At 36.9% G+C, this 21,300-nt stretch overlaps 2 protein-coding genes across 2 annotated transcripts; both read left to right on the top strand.

The window, feature by feature from the left end:
* Positions 1-1,126: 1,126 nt before the first annotated feature.
* On the top strand, positions 1,127-3,261 carry LOC108212637 (UDP-glucuronate:xylan alpha-glucuronosyltransferase 1-like). Its single transcript, XM_017384358.1, has 3 exons — positions 1,127-1,365; positions 1,483-2,111; positions 2,231-3,261. The coding sequence occupies exons 1-3, from the start codon at positions 1,127-1,129 to the stop codon at positions 3,259-3,261; spliced, it is 1,899 nt and encodes a 632-aa protein (XP_017239847.1).
* A 13,874-nt stretch (positions 3,262-17,135) lies between these two features.
* LOC108210728 (protein trichome berefringence-like 7) lies at positions 17,136-21,076 on the top strand. Its single transcript, XM_017382118.2, has 4 exons — positions 17,136-18,217; positions 19,295-19,453; positions 19,779-20,090; positions 20,746-21,076. Exons 1-3 carry the CDS (start codon positions 17,400-17,402, stop codon positions 20,074-20,076), a joined length of 1,275 nt encoding a protein of 424 aa, XP_017237607.1. The 5' UTR covers positions 17,136-17,399; the 3' UTR covers positions 20,077-20,090; positions 20,746-21,076.
* The last annotated feature ends 224 nt before the right edge of the window (positions 21,077-21,300 follow it).

Genomic DNA, 21,300 nt, shown 5'->3' with positions numbered 1-21,300 from the left:
TCTTGGAAAGTATATCGCGACATTATTCTGATATTTCTTTCTCTACTTGCACTCGGAAGAAATCATCTGCGTATATGTATAAATGTGTGTGATTCGAGTTGATTTTTAACTTTGTTCAACAACCACCTCCGTTGAATCTCTTATGTTTGAGTGGGCTATACATACTTCTGTACTTATTCATTATTGCATGCTTGAACATTATTACTTTTTAAATTTGTCGATTTCTTTTGATTCCTCATAAAGCCTCAAATATGATAATGGACCCTTTTCATATTAAGCAGTAGTGCTTGTTTTACGAATTTTTAAGACATATAATTGTTAATGATGATGCCTGATCTTTTGTCATTTCTGATTGTGTAGATCTATTAGTTCCTTCATCATTGTTTATAGACAAGACCATCATTTTCTGCTTTGATGATACTGATGGAAGCTAGGCAGTGGACCATGTAAGTTTCAATCTCCCTGTTAGATTTTCTTGTCTTTTTTGTTGCAGGGTGAAATGTATGATGATGATGGCGATAAGAAAACTCAAGCTAACATATATTAATCTGCCCAAACAATTTCTACTCGGAAGCAGTAGCGTCTTCAACGCTTGACTGCAATAGGCTTTACATTTCAGTTCTGCAAACTTATAAAGCATATCTGTGAGTGTGCTCCTGTGAATTAACTCATAATGGCTAAAAGAAAGAGTGATGTCGTCTTACTTATTCAAGCAATATCAGGGGCTAATTTGGTATAATAGTTAACCCTAAACTATTCTCAATACATACATATTCCATGATTTAAAATATCAGATAAGCGGATAATATTTCTTTCTCATTGCGATATATGCAATTTTGTTATGCATGTGGCGACACTGGATATTGTAGTCTCCTTCTAAGCTACAATGTAATTGTGTCTTGTAATTTTTTCTACCTTAAGGAAGAATGTGAGGAAACGTTTTGTAATTTAGACACTTTTGAGTATATGTTTCTAAACAATTTCCATGACACATGTCTGATTTTGCATACTACTTTCTTTTACTCATATATTGCATCTCAAGGGAACTACATGTAAGCTAATATGGAACCCCTTGCTGCCACTCGCGAACTTAATGCTTTTTGCCCTGAAATTTATTTTGTTTTTAATGAAATCTACATGTGCTGCTAATAAAATCAGTGAGGATGTATACAAAAGAAGGTCACAGAGAAGCAAAGATAAAGATATTGAGAGGCCCTTTCAGATTCCTATCCATGAGAAAACGACAAAATGGAAGATGCAACTGCTGAAACTTATTCTACTTGTCATTCTACTTTCCGTTTTTGTTACTGTTTTATATTCACCTGCAGTGTGCCATCCTGAACAAATATCAGATTCTATTTCAAGGTGACTACTTGTTGGCACACAATGTAACTCAATTTCTTTACATTCTTAGACATCACCCTCTTCATTTATAAAGGGAAAAGGCTTATTTATTGATCATGTATAAATTGTATAATGCAGGCCAAATTTTGTGAAAAGGTTAATATGGGGTGGATCTGATCCTAGATATCTGTCTCATGAGGTTGTCAATTGGAATGATATATCAAGCGCCATAACGGAAATATCTAACAAGAATGAAATTCAAGGAGTTGGGATATTAAACTTTAATAGTACTGAAAAGAATATCTGGCAACAAGTTCTCCCTAAGGCCAAACATATTAACCTGCATTTAGACTATGTAGTAGAGAATATAACTTGGGATTCTTTATACCCTGAGTGGATTGACGAAGAACAAGAACATGAAGTTCCGAGTTGCCCTTCTTTCCCAAAACTTGAAGTTCCTAGAATAAGACTTGATCTTATTGCTGTCAAGCTTCCTTGTAGAAATGAGGGTAATTGGTTGAGAGACATGGCTAGATTGCACTTGCAGCTTGCAGCTGCTGGTCTAGCTACCTCTGCCAAAGGCTACTACCAGGTGCAATTACTTTTTATCACCAAGTGTTTTCCCTTGCCAAATCTATTTTCATGCAAGGAACTCGTTTCACGAAAAGGCAACATCTGGATCTTTAAGCCAGACTTGAATGTTTTGAGGGAGAAGGTCCAACTCCCAGTTGGCTCATGTGAACTTTCACTTGCGCTCGAACATAGAGGTCAGAGTAGTTATAATAAATAGATATTAATATCAATCTAGTTCTTAGAATTTATATTTAAAGTGTTGAATTTTTGAATATTTTGAATAGTCCTTAACCACTGAACGTATCTTATCCAGATGAAGGTCACTCGCAAAATGTAAAAAGAGAAGCATATGCAACAATCCTGCATTCTGCTGAAGTTTATGTCTGTGGGGCAATAGCTGTGGCCCAAAGCATCCGAATGTCAGGGTCAACTCGAGACCTTGTGATACTTGTGGATGAAAGTATAAATGAGTACCACATAAGTGGACTAGAGGTAGCAGGTTGGAAAGTTCGAAGAATGCAGAGAATAAGAAATCCAAAAGCTGAGAAAGATGCCTATAATGAATGGAATTACAGCAAGTTTCGATTATGGCAACTTACAGATTATGACAAAATCATCTTTATCGACGCTGACCTACTTATACTAAAAAACATTGACTTCTTATTTAGAATGCCAGAGATTTCGGCAACAGGAAATAATGGCACACTTTTCAACTCGGGTGTCATGGTGCTGCAACCATCTAATTGCACATTTCAACTTCTAATGGATCACATCAATGAGTTTGAGTCCTACAATGGTGGTGACCAAGGCTACTTGAATGAAGTTTTTACATGGTGGCATCGAATTCCAAAGCACATTAATTTCTTGAAGCATATATGGATTGGTGATGATGAAAAAACAAAGCAAAAGAAATCAAAACTTTTTGGTGCTGACCCTCCTATTGTTTATGTAATCCATTATCTAGGACAGAAACCATGGTTGTGCTTCCGAGACTATGATTGTAATTGGAATTGGGATCTTTTACGCGAGTTTGCTAGCGATGTTGCTCATTTAAGGTGGTGGAAAGTGCACGATGCAATGCCAGAGCAGTTACAGCAGTTTTGTTTGTTACAAACTAGGCAGAAGGCACAATTGGAGTGGCACAGAAGGCAAGCTGAGAAGGAAAACTTCATTGATGGACATTGGAAAATTGAAGTCCATGATCCACGTCTAAACAAATGCATCGACAACTTTTGTTCTTGGAAAAACATATTGCAGCACTGGGGAGAGACAAATTGGACAGACCACAAATTCCTTACTCCTTCCCCACCAGCCATCAAAAAAGCATTAGCTTCTCCCTTGTGACCATCGCTTTCCATTTTCTTCACTTTATATACAATTTGGGTACAGCTTGCATGTACATGCTGGACCTGTTATATAAGATTTCATTTTTTAATATTCAGTGGTGAAGATTATAATATTCTTTTTTAATATGTTCAGCGTTTTTTCCGTCAAACGAATAAAATGCTCATTTCAGTAATTTAGCTAACAAATGATGAATGGAAAAATTATCATTTTCCTCATTTAGCGCGAAAAAATGCTGGATATATTAAAAAGATGTGATGATCATGGCAGACAGATGAATATCCAATGACGAGAAAATAATATAATATATAAGAGGTTCCAGTTTTCTTGCATTTTTTGTTGCCATGTATATGATAAATAATGCAGAGCTTCCTTCAAACTTATAGTTGCGCCATCTTCGTCTTCATAAACATGTTTTAGAGTCATCAAGGTTCGCCTTTTATGTATGCATATGTTGTGTCCATAAAATAGTTCAAATTTTATTCCATTCCTTCCATATTCATTCACCCAAACCAAACACAATGTAATTATCACAATTTTTGTTGCTTATTAGTGTATAATAAATTTTTTGATTTCAACTATCTGTAAGCCCAATTTTTGCTTATTAATCCGATAAAGAAAAACTGGAACCGGCCTCTTGCATTGGCCATGGTCTAAGATTAAAAACTTACCGTATTGGACTAAAAAAATTGTGTATGGAGATTGTGTTTGAATTTTATTTTTTAATTTTTAATTTTCATTTTTATAATGAGAATGAATCTCAACAGATATGATTCGGCAATTCACCGTGATAATTCTTTCATTCAAGAAAGCTTATCATATAACCGTCGTACATGCAAGATGACCGAGGAAATTTTGACAATAAAATTTTAATGTCCGAGAAGAAAATTCCGTCTAATTCCAAACATCCTGAAAATATAAACAAGGGAAATAAGAAGAATATAAGTCAATATATATAACAGATTATATATATTATTATAATAAAAAAAGATAATATGGAAACAATATAGCGAACACTAAAGTAAAAATAATATAGAAACAATTTAAAACACACGCAATAAATGATAATTAATTAAAAAGAAAAAGATATTGGTCAAAATATTCCCACAATCATGATAATTCATAATTGAGACGATTAAGCCCTCAATTAAGGCACATTTACCAAAACATTAACGCCCTTAATTAAGGCACAATCAACATCCTCAATCAAGGAACAATTAACGTCCTCAATTAAGGCACAATTAATGCTTCCTTTGTGCAACTGACTCACAAATCCCATTCTAACCCCTGAAATAACCGCCGTCACCGCCATTATCTTCGACCACCACCACTGCTGCGGATGGACCATTCCCCTTCCGAGACCCACGCTTCCGGTCACGTTCAATAGCACGTGTCACCGACCCTGGGCACCCTCTTTTCTTTTGATAATGAGGAATCGCCGATCGTCATACAATAATTCAATACATGTAGAGTAACTAGAGTAAATACAAATCGAAGAAGTGATTGCAATATTAAATAAGATGAGTAAAACACACTAGGCAATAATATAGTAATTTCCCCAGTATACATCCCGATTGACGAACACGAACGCATAGAGAGAGTAGATTATCCCCTGAACATATCCAACATTATTAAGAGCAAACATATGAAGAACTCCACACTGCAGCAGCCGTGTCTGAAGCAAATCCCGAGAGATGGGAGCAATATTGCGAGGATGATAAACTGTTGTCTGTATGTGACATAGTTTTGATCAACATACTTGGCTGAAACAATGGGAAAGAAAGAGCCTGGGTGGTTCTCTTCTATCAAGAAAGTGTTCAAACCTTCCTCAAAAGACCTCCCTGACTTAAAGGTTTGCTCATCCTTCCGTTCATTCATGTGTGTGTGTGAGAGATATTGAGAGAGATAAAGAGAGGGAGGGAGAGGGGGAGAGTGATGGAGAGGGAGAGGCGTCAGTCGTCTATCCATTTTAACTCTTGATTGTGTTTGAATTTTAAAAACTCTAAATCATTCTTTATCAGAAAAGACAAAGAAAAAAAACAAACTCCAAATCATTTGCGATGTCTTATTTTAAATTTGTTCAACTTCGTGTACCACCAGAATAACCTATAACCCATGAAAGTCCTAAATAATTATTATTTAATTAAAACTCATATTGAATACATTCCTCTAAAGTTATGAGGTTGTATTATATGTATACTTTTAAGTGAAATGACTTTATTTTTCTAAGTTACATGATGACACTAATTAATCAATGTAGTTCTCTTAAATTAGCAAATGAACTTTTATCTAATTTATTATTAATAATAATATATATGACTAATCCCTCGTATATATGTATCAAACATTTGTCTGAAAAATTGTCAAAATTTAAAACATGATATCTCAAATTTATCGAAATTTTGAAATTTTGAGAAAATTTATTTTTTAAGAATATGTCTAACAATATTGATTGAAATTATTCATAAAATAATGTAAATATTAATTATGTAAAAGTTTCTATATGTTAGGCGTTAAACGCCTAAAGGACCGACAATAGTAGTTAAATACTCCCTCCGTCCTATTTTACATGTCCAGATCAGAGGAAAAATTTGTCGTAAAATACTTGTCTCTTTTTATTTTCTAAGCAATGGTTTGAATGATCTTTCTTAAAATACTTTTTGAATATAATTTCAATATTTGACTAGTATATGCTGATAACACAATTTAATTTAGTACAATTATCAAGGATAGACGAACAAATTAAACAACTATAATTTCTTAATATGCTTAATTTTTTAAAAAGTGACATGTAAATTTAAACAGAGAGAGTATATTATAAAAACTCTTTTTTTATTGTGTCATTGGCACATGCTAAGCAATAAACTGTATACATCCATTTTGATTGAAATAGTTTTGTATATGCACGGGGTACACCATTATTAAAATATAAAAGTCAATCAAAACAAGCTAAACTCATAAAGTTTTCTAATTTAGGGGGTGTTTGGTCACCTAAAGCACTTATTTTAAACTCACGCAAACGGCCCCTTATTATTTAGCATACATTCATGGGCACATACTAGAAAATTCATTATAAAAATAACATTTCATTATCATTTCAAATTAGTATAAAAATATATTATGTTAATGTTATAGCCAAATTTGGCTTGGCCCTTGTTGGGTCTGGTACGTACCTAGCTGATCTAGACGAATATAAATTTAGCTCGTCCCACGGAGGGCTCCGCCCTCGGAGGGCTCCGCCTATGTCAAATGGCGCATCCTTTCAAGCGCTCGACCTATGTGGAAGGGCGTCGCCCTCGGAGGGCTCGGCCTATGTGGAAGGGCGTCGCCCTGGCAGGGCTCGCCCTCGGAGGGCTCGGCTGTGGAAGGGCGCGTCCCTAGAGGGGCTCGCCCTATGTACTCAGATAAGGAGTGAATGTGCACCTACAACAGAGTTGGAAACAAAGGTATGTGGATGAATCAAACTATCCAGGTAGTTGTCTCCTTAAGCGAGGGTGTGCTCTCTTATGTTCCTCTCACGGAAGGACGTGTCCTTTGAGGGCGCATCCCTTGTGCAAATATACCAGCATAGCTAGATGAAATATAGAAGACCCTTTCTATGGGAAGGGGTGTGCTCATTCAATAATGCACGAAGATCAACCCCTCCGGGTGATATTGAAGACAACCCCTCCAGGGGATACGAAGACTTACCATGTCTTATAGACAACCCTTCCGGGGGATATGAATACAAGTTACCGGTCTCATCAGGTAGTTATCAGGCTCATATGATACTTCCCGGGCTCATCCGGCAAGTACCCGGGCTCATCCGGCGTGATCTACAATCCTCAATCCTGCTATCTGCCGAGTTAACCCTCGTGTGGGGGCTTGAGGTGATCAAGATTCTTGAAGGCCCTCCGGGGTGACATGAAGAGCGATCATATGTCTAGATCCTGTTTTTTAGTGAGTTGCCCTCATCGAGGGATTGAGACGATCGTGTATCCTCGCTCCTTAATTGCCTTACCTCTTGGTGAGAACCTTCGCTGGAAGGTAAGGGCGCGTCCTTACACCTCAAGGAATGGTCACGGCTCTACCGGACTCCTCCTCCATGATACAAAAAGAGTACTTGGACTAGGAGTCAGGTATTTGGCCCCGAGGCTAATTCTAACTGGAGTAGGACGCTGAAGGCGTTGGACGTCTAAGAGATAAGTCAGCACCTCAGGGTTGGTCTTATCCCAAAGAGGCCTAGTCCTGATCAAACTAGGAGTTTTGGCTCAATAGAACTACGTATGGCCTGATCCCCTATAAATACAGGGGTACGTAGGCACATTGGGGGATCACGAGTTTAGAGGACGTGGAACCAACTCGAAACCCTAATCTCAGCCACCCCCAACACACAACCACCGCACTCCGATAGCCAAAACCACCTTCATAAATCTTGCTTCCGGCCATGAACCTCATATTTTTTTATTTACTAAGTTCCTCCGTCAATAAATTGGTGCTAGAAGGAGTGGCTATTCAAGATCTTCATCTTAGGAGAAAGAGATGTCGCACGACGGAGATTTGCACATAGAGGTGGAGCGTTTTTCGGCCGGGCGATGGCAAGAAAACAAGAGAAGATGAGACCTTCATTCACCTCTCTAGTAAAGGATGATATCTCCATCGGGAGTTCGAAGGAGGAGGATCGTCAATGAAATTCTAGTAGTAACCTAATTCGCGAGCAGGGGTTTCTGTAATGGGGAGTCATCGAAGGATGCGATTTTCGGAGACTAGATGTTGTTGAGAGGCGCGCTTCACCCTGACAGGACGCGACCCCAGGTAACATTTTTGCACATTTACATATTCCATTATTGGCAAATGTGTTTTATTCTTTTACAGGAAAGAGTCTGCACCCTTGGAAGCCTCAGAGATTCATGATAAGGATTTCTGAAGGAATACATTGGCGAAAGTTACGAGATGTCATTCAAATGGGGCCTAGCTTGAGAAGTTACAAAGGGTGCGCCTCCCCCTAACAGGGCGCGCCTCCAGCCTTTACAAGAAGGAGTTTCCTCCTTGAAAGCGTCAAAAATTTGCTGACGTGGCGCGCCCTCCCCTAGGAAAATGCTCCAAGGTTCCTGAGCAGCTCACCCTGAGGGTCCGACCACACGAGATGATATGAAAGGGAAAGTTGTAAGGGGTGATTTATTCAAACAGAGCATAACTTGAAAAATTATAAAGGGTGCGCGCCTGCTGGAGTGCTAGCCCGTTGGAATGCTAGCCCACTGGAGTGCTCGCCCGTCGTAGTGCTAGCGCGTTGGAGTGCTAGCCCGTCGTAGTGCGCGCGTGTTGAAGGGCGCGCCCTTTGGAGCGCTCTCCGGTTGGAGTGCTAGCATGTTGGAGTGCGCGCCTTCCCCTGACCGGCCGCACTTTCAGGTAATGTGGTGTTCGACTCCTTTTATAAGGCATGCACCTCTTCGCTGTGAGGAGTAGTCGCGTCTTCCTCTAACAGGGCGCGTCCTCAGGTGCAAAAATTTATATTATGTATTCCTGTGTCTACCTAAGCTCTTACAGAAAAGAAAAATGATGAGCTCGTCTCTCATGGAAGAAAGGGGCGCGCCACATCCAACTAGTATTCTCGAGATAGATGGTTGTCTCTCTATCGGTTACCTTCTTAGGGCGCGCCCCTCAATATTGTAAAAACTAAAGGAATCAAAGGAAGAGCTTTGGGTGTAATGGTGATGCACACTCCCACATGATGATTCGTATAACTACGAATAGGCGCACATTCCTCTGAAAATGAGCACTGCTAGAGAACAAATTGCGCACCTCCCTCTGGCAGGGCGCGCCCTCAGGTATGTTTGATGCAATAATTGCTTAATATAATTTTGTGTGAAGACAAATATACGCAAGAAGAAGCTCAATAGTCTTGAGGAGGTCACATCCCTTCTTGGGCCGCACCATTTCGTGCCAACGGAGGGCATTTTAGCATTTGAGGAAATGGATGAGGAGGGGCCAATTGAGAGTGATATGAAGGTTCTCTAAGGTTCTTGAGGAACACCATGACCGAGAATCATGAATTGTTATTTAAGTAACATGCCCTACTCGAAGGCGCACAATCACATCCATCATACTTTTAGGACGAGCCTCCCGGCCTTTCAGGGTGCATGCGTCGGCTCAACCAATTGTTCGCGCCTTCAGGACAAAAATAATGTGAAGAACAAAGATACTTGAAACACGTACCTTCTCCTAATGACGTCGCACCCCAAGTTCCAAAGTCATGTTTACGGGACTGATATTTTTAGGAGGGCCCACCGCCCCCTGATAGGGCGCATCATGAGGTCAAGTCCAACGTCCTAGAAGAGCTGTCTAATTTAATTAGGACGCGCCCTTCGTTCTTCAGGGATGTAGCATGATACCCGCAAAGTCCTTGATCGCGATACACTCAATACCTTTCAAAGGGTTACCTAACTATCCATGATGAGCTCTGGATACTATAAATTTAAACCATCCATGATACGCTCTGGATGTCATCCACCACCTACTCTGGATACTATGATTATATACATGTTCATGATACGCTCTGGACACTATACTTGCGCATCCGTGATATGCTCTGGATAACACTTTATACTATTGATTCCCCATTGAGATATAAGCTCGGGGACCGTGCGATGCACCTGAGTTATTTAAACCACGATGAGATTCGTGATGCCCCACAAGGGATGATGTATGGACTGGGGAGTAGTCCTCAACATTTTCTTACATAATATGGTGATTCACACATGAAAAAGTAAGGTTGCGCCCTCTGCTTATGCTATTCATGCGCCTTCTGCTTACGCAATTCATTAAAAAAAAAGGTCATAACATGGCCGCGCCATTCGGTAAGTCGCACCGCATATTCCAAGACATCATGGGCATACTAAGGTTGAAAAACAGCCACGAACCTTCGTGCGCCCTTATGTTATTGAAGTTCATTGGCGCGAATATTATGGTTTAATATGTCCATTGGAAGGAATAAGCGAAGCTGCGCAACTATCAACGACTGATAGGCCGCCCCCTCCTTTGTGTCTACACATAGATTGTTCATAACATATGAACATATCATGATGGCGCGCCAGCCTCATGCTTAGCCACTAGGGAAGTAATAGAAAAAAGCAATGCATATCACAAAAATAAAAGGTGAAAACATCCACCGAAAGTAGCCGAAATGCGCGCCATTTGGCTAAATGTTCAAAGACACCGACATTATATACTTGCAAGGCATATGCAAAGCCTGCACCTTGAAATGTCGAGGAATGAAAACAGCTTACGTCGCGTCTCTATGCATGGACGCGCCCTCAAAAAAATATGTGTGGTACGGTATAAAAATTCCACTGATATCTTCAATATCAAGAAAATTTGGGGAGTACTTGTTAGAGCCAAATTTGTCTTGGCCCTTGTTGGGCCGGGTACGTACCTAGTTGATCCAGACGAATATAAATTTATCTCATCCCGCGAAGGGCTCAGCCCTGGAAAGGGCGCGCCCCTGGAAGGGCTCGGCCTTTGGAGGGCTCGGCCCTCGGAGGCTCTGCCTAGGAAGGGCTCGGCCGTGGAAGAGAGCGGCCCTGGAAGGGCTCGGCCGGCCCTCGGAGGGCTCGGCCCTGGAAAGGCTCGTACCTCGGAGGGGCTCACCCTATGTACTCAGATAAGGAGTGAATGTGCACCTATGACAGAGTTGGAAACAAAGGTACTCGGATGAATCGAACTATCCAGGTAGATGTCTCCTTAAGCGAGTGTGCGCCCTCCTGTGTTCATCTCACGGAGGGATGTGTCCTCTGAAGGCGCATCCCTTGTGCAAATATACTAGCATAGCTGGATGAAATATTGAAGACCCTTTCTATGGGAAGGGGTGCGCTCATTCAATAATACATGAAGATCAACCCCTCCGGGGGATACGAAGACTTACCATGTCTTATTGGACAACCCTTCTGAGGGATATGAAGACAAGTTACCGGGCTCATCTGGTAGTTATAAAGCTCATCTAGTAGTTATCAAGCTCATCTGATAGTTCTCGGGCTCATCCAGCGAGTACCCGGGCTCATCCGGCATGATCTACAATCCACAATCCTGCTATCTGCCGAGTTAACCCTCGTGTGGGGGCTTGAGGTAATCACGATTCTTGAAGGACCTCCAGGGTGAATGAAGAGGGATCACATGTCTAGATCCTGTATTCTAGTAAGTTGCCCTCATCGGGAGATTGAGACGATCGTGTATCCTGCCTCCTTAATTGCCTTACTTCTTGGTGAGAACCTTCGCTGAGAGGTAAGGGCGCGTCCTTACACATCAAGGAATGGTCACGGCTCTATCGGACAACTCCTCCATATTACGAAAAGTGCGGTTAGTGTTATCTCCCGTAGTTGGGATGATGCCGTATCCGTGATGTACTTGGACTAGGAATCAGGTATTTGGCCTTAGGGATAATTCTAGCTAGAAGGCGTTGGATGTCTAAGAGATAAGTCACTACCTCAGGGTTGGTCTTATCCCCAAAAGGCCTAGTCCTGATCAAAATAGGAGTTTTGGTTCAATAGAACTACGTATGGCTTGATCCCCTATAAATATAGGGGTACATAGGCACATTGGGGGATCACGAGTTTAAAACAAGTGGAACCAACTCGAAACCCTAATCTCAACCACCCCCAAACACACAACCACCGTACTTCGACAGCCAAAACCACCGTCATAGATCTTGATTCCGGCAATGAACCTCATCTTTGTTGATTTATCAAATTCCTCCATCAACAGTTAATATATTAATAAATATATCAATTTTTGTTACAGGTTTTTAGTCGATAATACATCCAATTTTATAGTGTCGACCAAATTTTAACTTGTAGAAAAGAAAAATGTCTATCAAACAAAGAAATCTGTACCATACTGTTAAAATCGAAATATTAAAAATTTTGTCGGGGGATACTTGGACCGAATTATGATCCTACTTATACAATCAATTATCCTTTTTAATTAAAATTATTATCGTTTTTATATTTTCTAACTAAAATAACTCAATTTTCTAAAAATAACATTGGACAACATAACAACAATTCTTTTTAACTAAAACACTTTATCTTTTTCAGATTCCTAACTAAGAAATCGATTTTCTAAAAATAACACATGCAACATACATATAAAAAAGATATATTATTATATATTAATAGGTCATTACTCAAAAAAGAACACTCGTAAAATAAGAAGAACACTAGAACACTTTAGAATCAAATATAGAATCTCATCTAAAACTTGAATTATTTTCAAATTTTAAGCTGATTAACATTTTATTTTTATTATGAATAATAATAGTATCTGTCATATTAAACAATATTTTTGGGTTAAAAATAACATGATTTTATTCTGGATTTTAATTCTGGTTCCTATAATATTTCATAATAATAATGTGAATTTGGATGTTAAATTTCATATATTAAGTTTAAATGGTGTTTAATTGTGTAATTATAATCTTAACAAATCATTCTTTGTGAAAAATGAAGTGTTATGATAGTGTTCTGGTTGTTCTTTTTTAAAGTGTTCTATGTGGAGTGCAATCCATTATTAATATACTAACCGATGATATTTCAACTAAATATATTAATATTATTTTTAGTTATTCCATGTTATCACTTTAAAAGTAATATCACAAATCTACACAATCTATTTATATTATATTATACTATACTATATTATTATTATTATTATTATTATATTAAAACTGAAATATTAATAATTTAATCGGTCGGTCGAGTCCTATCAGCCGGTCATTATTATTCTACAGGTCTCCTTAATATATAATATGTTCTAATAAATCTTTTTTATTATCAATTAAGTCAGAATATTTAAAAATTCGATCAGCATGATCAGTTTGTATTTCAATTAAATTTAAAATATAGACGACAAAAATACAAATATTATTAATCAAATGTGCATAGCTCGTGTTATAAGCTAGTTACCATAAATTCCCTGACATATTTGTTTCCTTGGATCGTTTTAGTTCGGTTTTATGAGCTCCCAAATTTGACCCATATGATTCAGCAATAGTAACCAAACGAATGCGTGGTCCCCCTTATTTTAGTTGCCTGATCGTAATAGCACATCTTTATGTTTTTTCCCTAAACTGTCTCGTGTTTCCTCAGCCCTGTGCTTGCTTAGCCTTTTCTGGTTAAGACAGGAGTTGATGACTTGATGCAGGACGATAGTCAAAACCGGAAAAAGGGATGCAGAAATATTATACTCCCTCCTCCCAACTTTATGTGACCTTTTTTTGTTAGTCCCCAAAAAAATAACATAGTATCCCGTTCTTTTAAAGGAAAAGGTCAATTTTATTATAGAGAGAAAGTCGCTTTCACATCTTCTTAACTTCGTTATCGGTCACTCAGGAGTATAATACTATTTTTCTTTATTGCACCCATTACTTTCTCATTTTATACTTTTTTTCATTTAACAAACACTATTATACCCACAATCTTCCTCCACTATCTCAAATCTATTACCATTTTAACTGATGTTTGACTTTTTGACACCTATATTGAGGTCTAAAAAAAATTCTACACTAAATAAAAAATTTTAAATTCTTATATCAAATAAAAGTTTAGATTATAAACTTTTTTTGATATAATTTCTATAAAGAATAATTATATTTAAATGTGATTTTTTAACTAACTAAAATATATGTAAAAAAGTCAAAAACAGTTGAAATGAGACGGAAGAAGTATGTTTTACTACTTTTTTTTTAGTCTCCGTAAAAGTCAAATAAGCTCACGGACGGACGGAGTGTACACACAAAATTTCTATCAACAAAATTATGTCAGTTGAGAGATGATATCAACTAAAAATGATTGGCTAAACTTGACATGCATGCAAATATTGTCTAAAATTATGTTAGATATTATATAAAATTGATGAACCCGTAAAACATTTTATTTTGATGGTATGTCGATTATAATGATTGGTTATATTTTAATAATAATAACAATAATATATTATTATTATCGTCATTGTTATTATTTTAAGTTATTATAAATAAAATATATTATTTTAATATGATAATAGATGATGTGGAATTTTGTTTTAGGTCTCTGGAGTTTGGTTAAATATAGCCAACATCAAACCATCTCTAGTGTTCATAAGATCTCCAATGGTGTTTATTGGGAAGTAATTTGATTAACACTCTAGAAAAATACGTCTTGAAACTGTTTAATCTCAACTACCCATCCTGGCTAACAGTTGAGATTGAACGATACATGCGGATTTGCGTAAAATGTGTTCGGACTAAATTTGTCATATTTTTGTCGGATTATGACGATATAAAATTTATGCACAATCATCTTAGATCGTCGAGAATGTATTTTTCTCATAGTTTAAGAACGTTCTCGACCTCACTTAAAAATTGATTTGGATAAATGAACTACATATTCCTTATTTGATACATAGGGTCATGTTCCAGAGAGAACCATTAAAGAGAGAACCATAGAACCCTTACCTTATAAAGCAGGGTTCTGCAGTAGAACTTAAGTATGAGTTAGGGTTCTGCAGCAGAACTTCACATGCAAAAAATGTCAATATCTATGTATCAGATTTTAAAATTATTTTTGAACACACACAACGATGAAAAAATATGAAAAAAACACGTATTTAGATTTAGATCCTAAAAATCTATTTAAAATTTAGGGTTCTGCAGCAGAACCTTAGTGGTTCTATGGTTCTATTTTAAGGACTGGTTCTCTCTTGAGCGCGACCCTTGATACATATCCCTTATATATACAGGGGAATCAAGTCCGGTGTAGTTCTAATGAGTCGTGAGCTTAGGAAATAGGAGAGATGCCACGTCTTTGATTGTTTATGATCATGTGAACACTGACATGTAGTCATTTGTATCGATCTAAAGTGGTTTTAGGAATTTTCGATTAAGTGCTAGTAGAATTGAACCTCGTATGTAGACGTTTGAATATATTTGAAACTCTCCGTCAATATATATCGCGAATATATGATGTTTATTTTTTGATTAAAAGCAATTATTTATGTACTATTCCTAGAAGATATGAACTACTCCATGTTCGAGTAGAATATTGCTCTCGAGGCAGTTGTCACTAATATCTCGAATCTCTTGAAACTTATGCGATGTTCATATATGATCCTCTTTGATAGTTGAGATATGATTAAGAAGATCTTAGGTAGTTTCTCTAAATAACTTCTAGCCTATTTTATAATCCATGGACACCAATTGCAAATGTGAGGAGAGTATCAAAATGGCCTCCTCTGAATCTCAATCTTCGACCACGGTAGAACCTTATTTGGATTACAGAGCTCTTATTAGGTATTCTACAGAATCGTGTGCCTTAATTTATCCTTAAAATTTGGGGAACAATAGTACTCCCTCTGTCCATCTCAGTAGTTTACACTTGAGAGGGACACGGAGACCAATGAAGCTTATATTTGAGTTTTTTAATGCTGCAAGTCAACAGATCAACACATGCTTAAGTAAAGATTACTGTAACTTTATGGGGGGAAACAAAATAATGCAGCCCGCCTAAATACAAATGGATTTACCAAATCTGTCTACATAGTACAGTACATAAACAACTTTACACAGGAGATTCTCAAAATTACAATCAAAAAGCACAATTTTATCTCAGTCAGCAATGACAGCAGTACCCAACATTCCAGACTTAAATGAAGATCCAAGCACGTATGATTCTGCCATTCCAGATTTAAACGAATATCCAAGCATGATTCCAGATTTAAATGAATATCCAAGCAACTTTGATTCTGGTACCTTTCTTAACACTTCAGTTGCTGCCCCTATAATGAACACTGAAAAAGTAAAAAGATTGACAGATTTAGAGAAGAAAAAAATTGCTCATCAGCTATCATTAAACTACAACAACAGCAAGCTAAAGAAAGGAACTATCCGCAAAATTGCCTCTGAATTTGGTGTGAGCCGGATGACAATTTCTAAGATATGGAAAGTTGTTCTACAATCAATCAAAGACGGAGAAGATCCTAATGTGCGAGCTTCAGGAATGTGCTGGAGAGTGTTTTTGGTCTAGGCTGTTAGGAGTTAAGTGTGAAAAAGGTAAAAGTTTAATTAAGTTAATAAAACTTGATTAACTGGTAATGAAAAGAGTAGTGGGGACAGAGAGAGAAAAACATGAATTTTATAATATTAAAAGGTTGCTATTTTGGGTAATGTAAAGAAATGAGGGGGACGGCTCAAAATAGTAACTGTAAAGAAATGAGGGGGACGGAGGGAGTAATGACTAAAATTGATTAGCTAAATTAGGCGTGTAAGACATTATGTAAAATTCGTTGAATAAGAGATTATTGATTGACTATATTCTAAAATAATATGTTATTATTATTTCAAATTATTATATATATAATATATTAATTAAATTATATGATAATAGATGATGTGAAGTCTTGTTATAGAATCTCTAAAGATTAATCAAATATAACCTACATCAAGGTTGATTATAATTATAAACAATAGTTTCATATCATCGGGATGGTGAAATTTATACATATCATTTAAAAATTTTATTTTCGATATGTCACGTAGATTTTAGCTAAGGATTTTATCGGGTTGGAAATGGTCTCACGAGCTTGGTTAAATTTATCGAGTATTCCATTGCAATTATTTTTTTACAAAATTTCTATAATATATATTAATTATTTTTAATTATTAGTTAGGATATTCCGCAGTCTATTTGAATTCATGTGATATTAGAATATCTAGAATCATTGGAAAAAAATGTTTGTAATAATTAATCTGAAACAAACCAAACGTATCCAGTATATCCCGCTTAGAGCATGTATACCCTTAATCTGATATTTAGCTAAATTATTTTATATTAAATAAAAGTTGTTGATCTCAAAAATGAATTATTTTTAGTATATATTTTGTGTTGTCTAGCGAGGAAAGCATTAAACCAACTCCTCCGATCTTGAAATCTAAAACTTGCTCTTACCCAACTGCCTAAATCTCAGAAATCCAATTGGTGTTTATGTTCCGGTAACTCTAAATTTCATACCCATTTGACTTGTTGTTGTGGTCTGCTTGTTGAATTGGATGCTTTTCATTCTTGAAATATGTCTTGATTTGATGCATTCTTGATATTGTTTTTCTAAGAAATTTGAGCAGAATGAGTGATTAAATGATGAAGAGTTTTGGCACAAGTATTTCATTTAGGGGGGTTTCGAATCCTAGCAGTCCCAGAGCTTGTAAGATTAATGATAGTTTTGCTAGTCCAAGATTTACTCGCCCAAGCTTAATTTCAAGATGGTTTTTCCTACTTGTTGTGATTGGTTCATTGGTTTCGTTTTCGGCAGCTGTCGCGGTTTATTTCTCTGTATTGCCTAACCTTACTCAGCTTTTTCTTGGATATGGTGTTTATGTAAGGCATGGTTTCCCCGATAGTTGTAATGTGTTTGATGGGGGGTGGGTTGTTGATGATACATACCCTTTGTACAATGCGTCGGAATGCCCTTTTGTAGAACAGGGATTCAATTGTTTGGCTAATGGCCGGAGGGATGAAAATTATTTGAAGTGGAGGTGGAAACCTAAGAGCTGTGAAATTCCCAGACTAAATGTGCGGAGTGTCTTAGAATTGCTTCGAAGCAAGAGGATTGTTTTTGTTGGTGATTCTATGAGTAGAACGCAGTGGGAATCTTTGATTTGTTTGCTTATGACTGGGGTGGAGGATAAAGGAAGTGTTTATGAAGTCAATGGGAACAACATTACGAAACAAATTAGATTTTTAGGTGTCAGATTCAGTTCTTTTAATTTCACTATAGAATTTTACAGATCAGTCTTTCTGGTGCAACATAACTGGGGCATAAAACGGGGACCAAAGAGGGTAAGGTCCGCCCTAAAATTGGATAAGATGGACGAGATTAGCAATGAATGGATTGACTCAGATGTCCTCATATTCAATTCCGGTCAGTGGTGGGTGCCAGGAAAGCTCTTTGGCACGTAAGTATCATTTCCATCTTGTCCTTCCTTTCAATTACTTCTGCATCATCAGGTTTGGAGAACTAAGCCCATCCTAATTATGCACCATTTGATTCTTATACTGTTTATATAGACATACATCATAATCTGTTATGCATGCAGACATTTTTATTAAATAGTTATAGCAAAAAGAATAAAATGTATAAACATAATGATTGGTTAAGTTGCAGTGGAATTTTATGGTATGGAGAACCTGTTTGAAGACCATTTTAGGCAATGAGATACTCCTTGTTGGGGGGATGTATACAGTGATAATTAGATTATCAACATAGTACTGGACAAGGTTTTGCTGTATATGGCATGTGTGCAGATACCTACATCTGATTAGCTATTAGTATTTTAGTATTACTGTATAAGCGAATAGTAAATATCCAGAGTGTTTTATTTGTAACTTTTACTTTGCCGTAATATCCTGGCATTAACTTTGAGTTATGTATCCAGAGACCAATGTAATAATCTTTACCCTTTCTTTTATCCTGGCTTTAACTTCTAGCGTTTTCCTAAATTTAGGAAATGATGTGGCCAACTAGAAGTTTATTTAAACTTCTCCAATTACTTTTTCCAGTTCATTGTAACTGGATGTTTGCATGCCTTTGATAGCTAGTCCGGTACAATTTGATTGGGTAGATTGTTTATTTTGCTATAAAATGCAGGTTCTTAATACTCTTAACACCGCCTAGGTCATTAAGTCTACCACAAGACAGAATCTTGTAATGATACTTCTGCTCTTAATAATGAATTTTAGACCCATTGTATGTTGTCATGTAGGCAATTCTGTTGGTTCAGACTTCAAAGGTGGTATGGTCTTTATATGATTTAATTTTTGGGTTGCATACTATAAGTTATATGGAAGCTGATATCTCTAGAATTAGAGTCATCTACCTTTATCATATTTGAAATGAAAAAGTACTTGGTAAATGCAAAAGAAAGGAACAGTTGATATATGTGTTCTTTTTCTTTCTTATGGTGGCCTGGTCAGAATTGGGCTACAGTATTAATTTTTATCGTCTGTTGAAAGGGATCTACTGTTTTTGACAGGGGATGTTATTTCCAGGTTCATAGTTCACTGAAACTTGGAATGTCAATTGATAGAGCCTACAGTACAGCACTACACACTTGGGCCTCATGGGTCAACGCCCATATCAGCCCTAATAAAACCCGCGTATTCTTCCGAACCTTTGAGCCATCTCATTGGAGGTACCTTCTCAAAAGTTTTTGTTTGGTCTTAAAGTTGCAATTTACAAAGAAGAGTGTAAATACTAAGCTTAATATATGTCATAAAATTCTGGTCTCTTTTTCTGACTCCAAAGTTCATATATTGCACCTGAAATTATAGTATTCATCATCTCTAATTTGAACAATTTATGACATTGTTTTGTTATATAAGTTCCTTGGTTGAGTTTAGTTGCTACAGAAAATTCCACAAATATCTTCATTGCAACCTAGTCAATGGTTTCTATTTGCCAGTTTGATGCGATCCTGTCAACATGACTGATAATTCAATTTTTGTCATTTGCATCAGAAATCTAACTATGAGATTGTGCAATGTGACACATCATCCTCTCTCAGAACCTGGAGGGAAGGACCAAAGTGAATTTTCTGACACCGTAATGGATGTAGTGAGGGATATGAAAGTTCCTGTAACTGTTCTACACATCACACCAATGTCAGCATTACGGAGTGATGCACATGTGGGTTACTGGAGTGATAATTCATCTCTATCAGATTGTAGCCATTGGTGTCTGCCAGGAGTGCCTGATGTGTGGAATGAAATTGTCCTCTCGTACCTGTTTGCTAATCATGGGGTGACGTTCCTTTGAAATGATACATCAAGGTTAGCTATCGTCATTTTTAATTATATTGTCTGATGCCAAAGTAAAGTTATACTTATGAACAGAAAGTCAGAAGCCTAATCATGTGAGACTTAATAATTAATTGCATCATCCAAATTTGTTAGCTTCCTTGATCACATGGCATGATTATGGATAGGGTTTTTCAAAATATATATTGGATTTATGAATGTTATCAGATCATGTTGTATCCTATTCTCCTTAAAACGTGTTAATGTATCCATGCCTATACATGTCCCCATGTTATATACTCTATTACATAACTTCTAAAGGTCAGCTGTAATATCTTGTAATGGTGCAGCAGAAATGTGTATATTCTATTCTGTATTATTTTGAATATTTCTTAGGATAACAAGCTATCAGCAACAAGATTAAATCTTCCTGTAATAGTATTTGCAATGAAGTTGAAAGAAAATGTCTTCTATACTTTCACCCCTCGACACTACACTAAAAGCGTCATCATGATAGTTAATGCAATAGGATATATTACAGCTTTCTTTCTTCTTCCTTGCTAGTGGACCATCTAGAAAAACAACACATAAACATATCTTACATAACAAAGAGTAATATGCAGTAGTATGACAAAAATATGACTGAATGGAGCTGACAGTTTGATTGTGTCTCTTTTACGTGGTGCAGGACTGCCAACATAGGAATCTTGTTACAATTATTCATTTGGATCGAGTGATATACAGTTCTCCTGAAGCAGATAAAGAATGCTTCGATCTTAAGATATAAAAAAACAATTTTGAAGGGAAATGTACAGTCACCATTGAGCACTGAGCAGAGCAACTGCATGTCAGAGTTGATACTTTTTCATTCTTTGAGGCCTTTTGTTTGTATAACAGGTAAGCCAGAACATAACCTCTGTAACAATTTTTTTGTTCATTGATCAAGTTTGTTGTGATAAGGCTTCAAACAAAGGATGTTACAAAAAGAAAAGCAAAAGATAAAGAAAGTTAAAGCATCATACGAGCAAGTCTTTGATTTTTTTTATGCCAAAAGTATGTATATTAGTATAGTTGTCTACCTTATCAGCATATAACCGTCAAAACCTGTAGCTTATGGTTTAGATACTAAAATAAGAAGTGTGATTTCCTGTTCAAAATATGACAGCCCCCAAATTGTTTGGCCTGAGGCTCAATTTAATAAACTTGAAAGTATATGCAGGTATGTTAACACATATTAAACCCG

This window comes from Daucus carota, chromosome 3 (genome assembly GCF_001625215.2).
Source record: "Daucus carota subsp. sativus chromosome 3, DH1 v3.0, whole genome shotgun sequence".
Classification (NCBI taxonomy): Eukaryota; Viridiplantae; Streptophyta; class Magnoliopsida; order Apiales; family Apiaceae; genus Daucus; species Daucus carota.
Note: the sequence above shows the minus strand (reverse complement) of the source record. Positions and strands in the feature narration are given on the sequence as shown.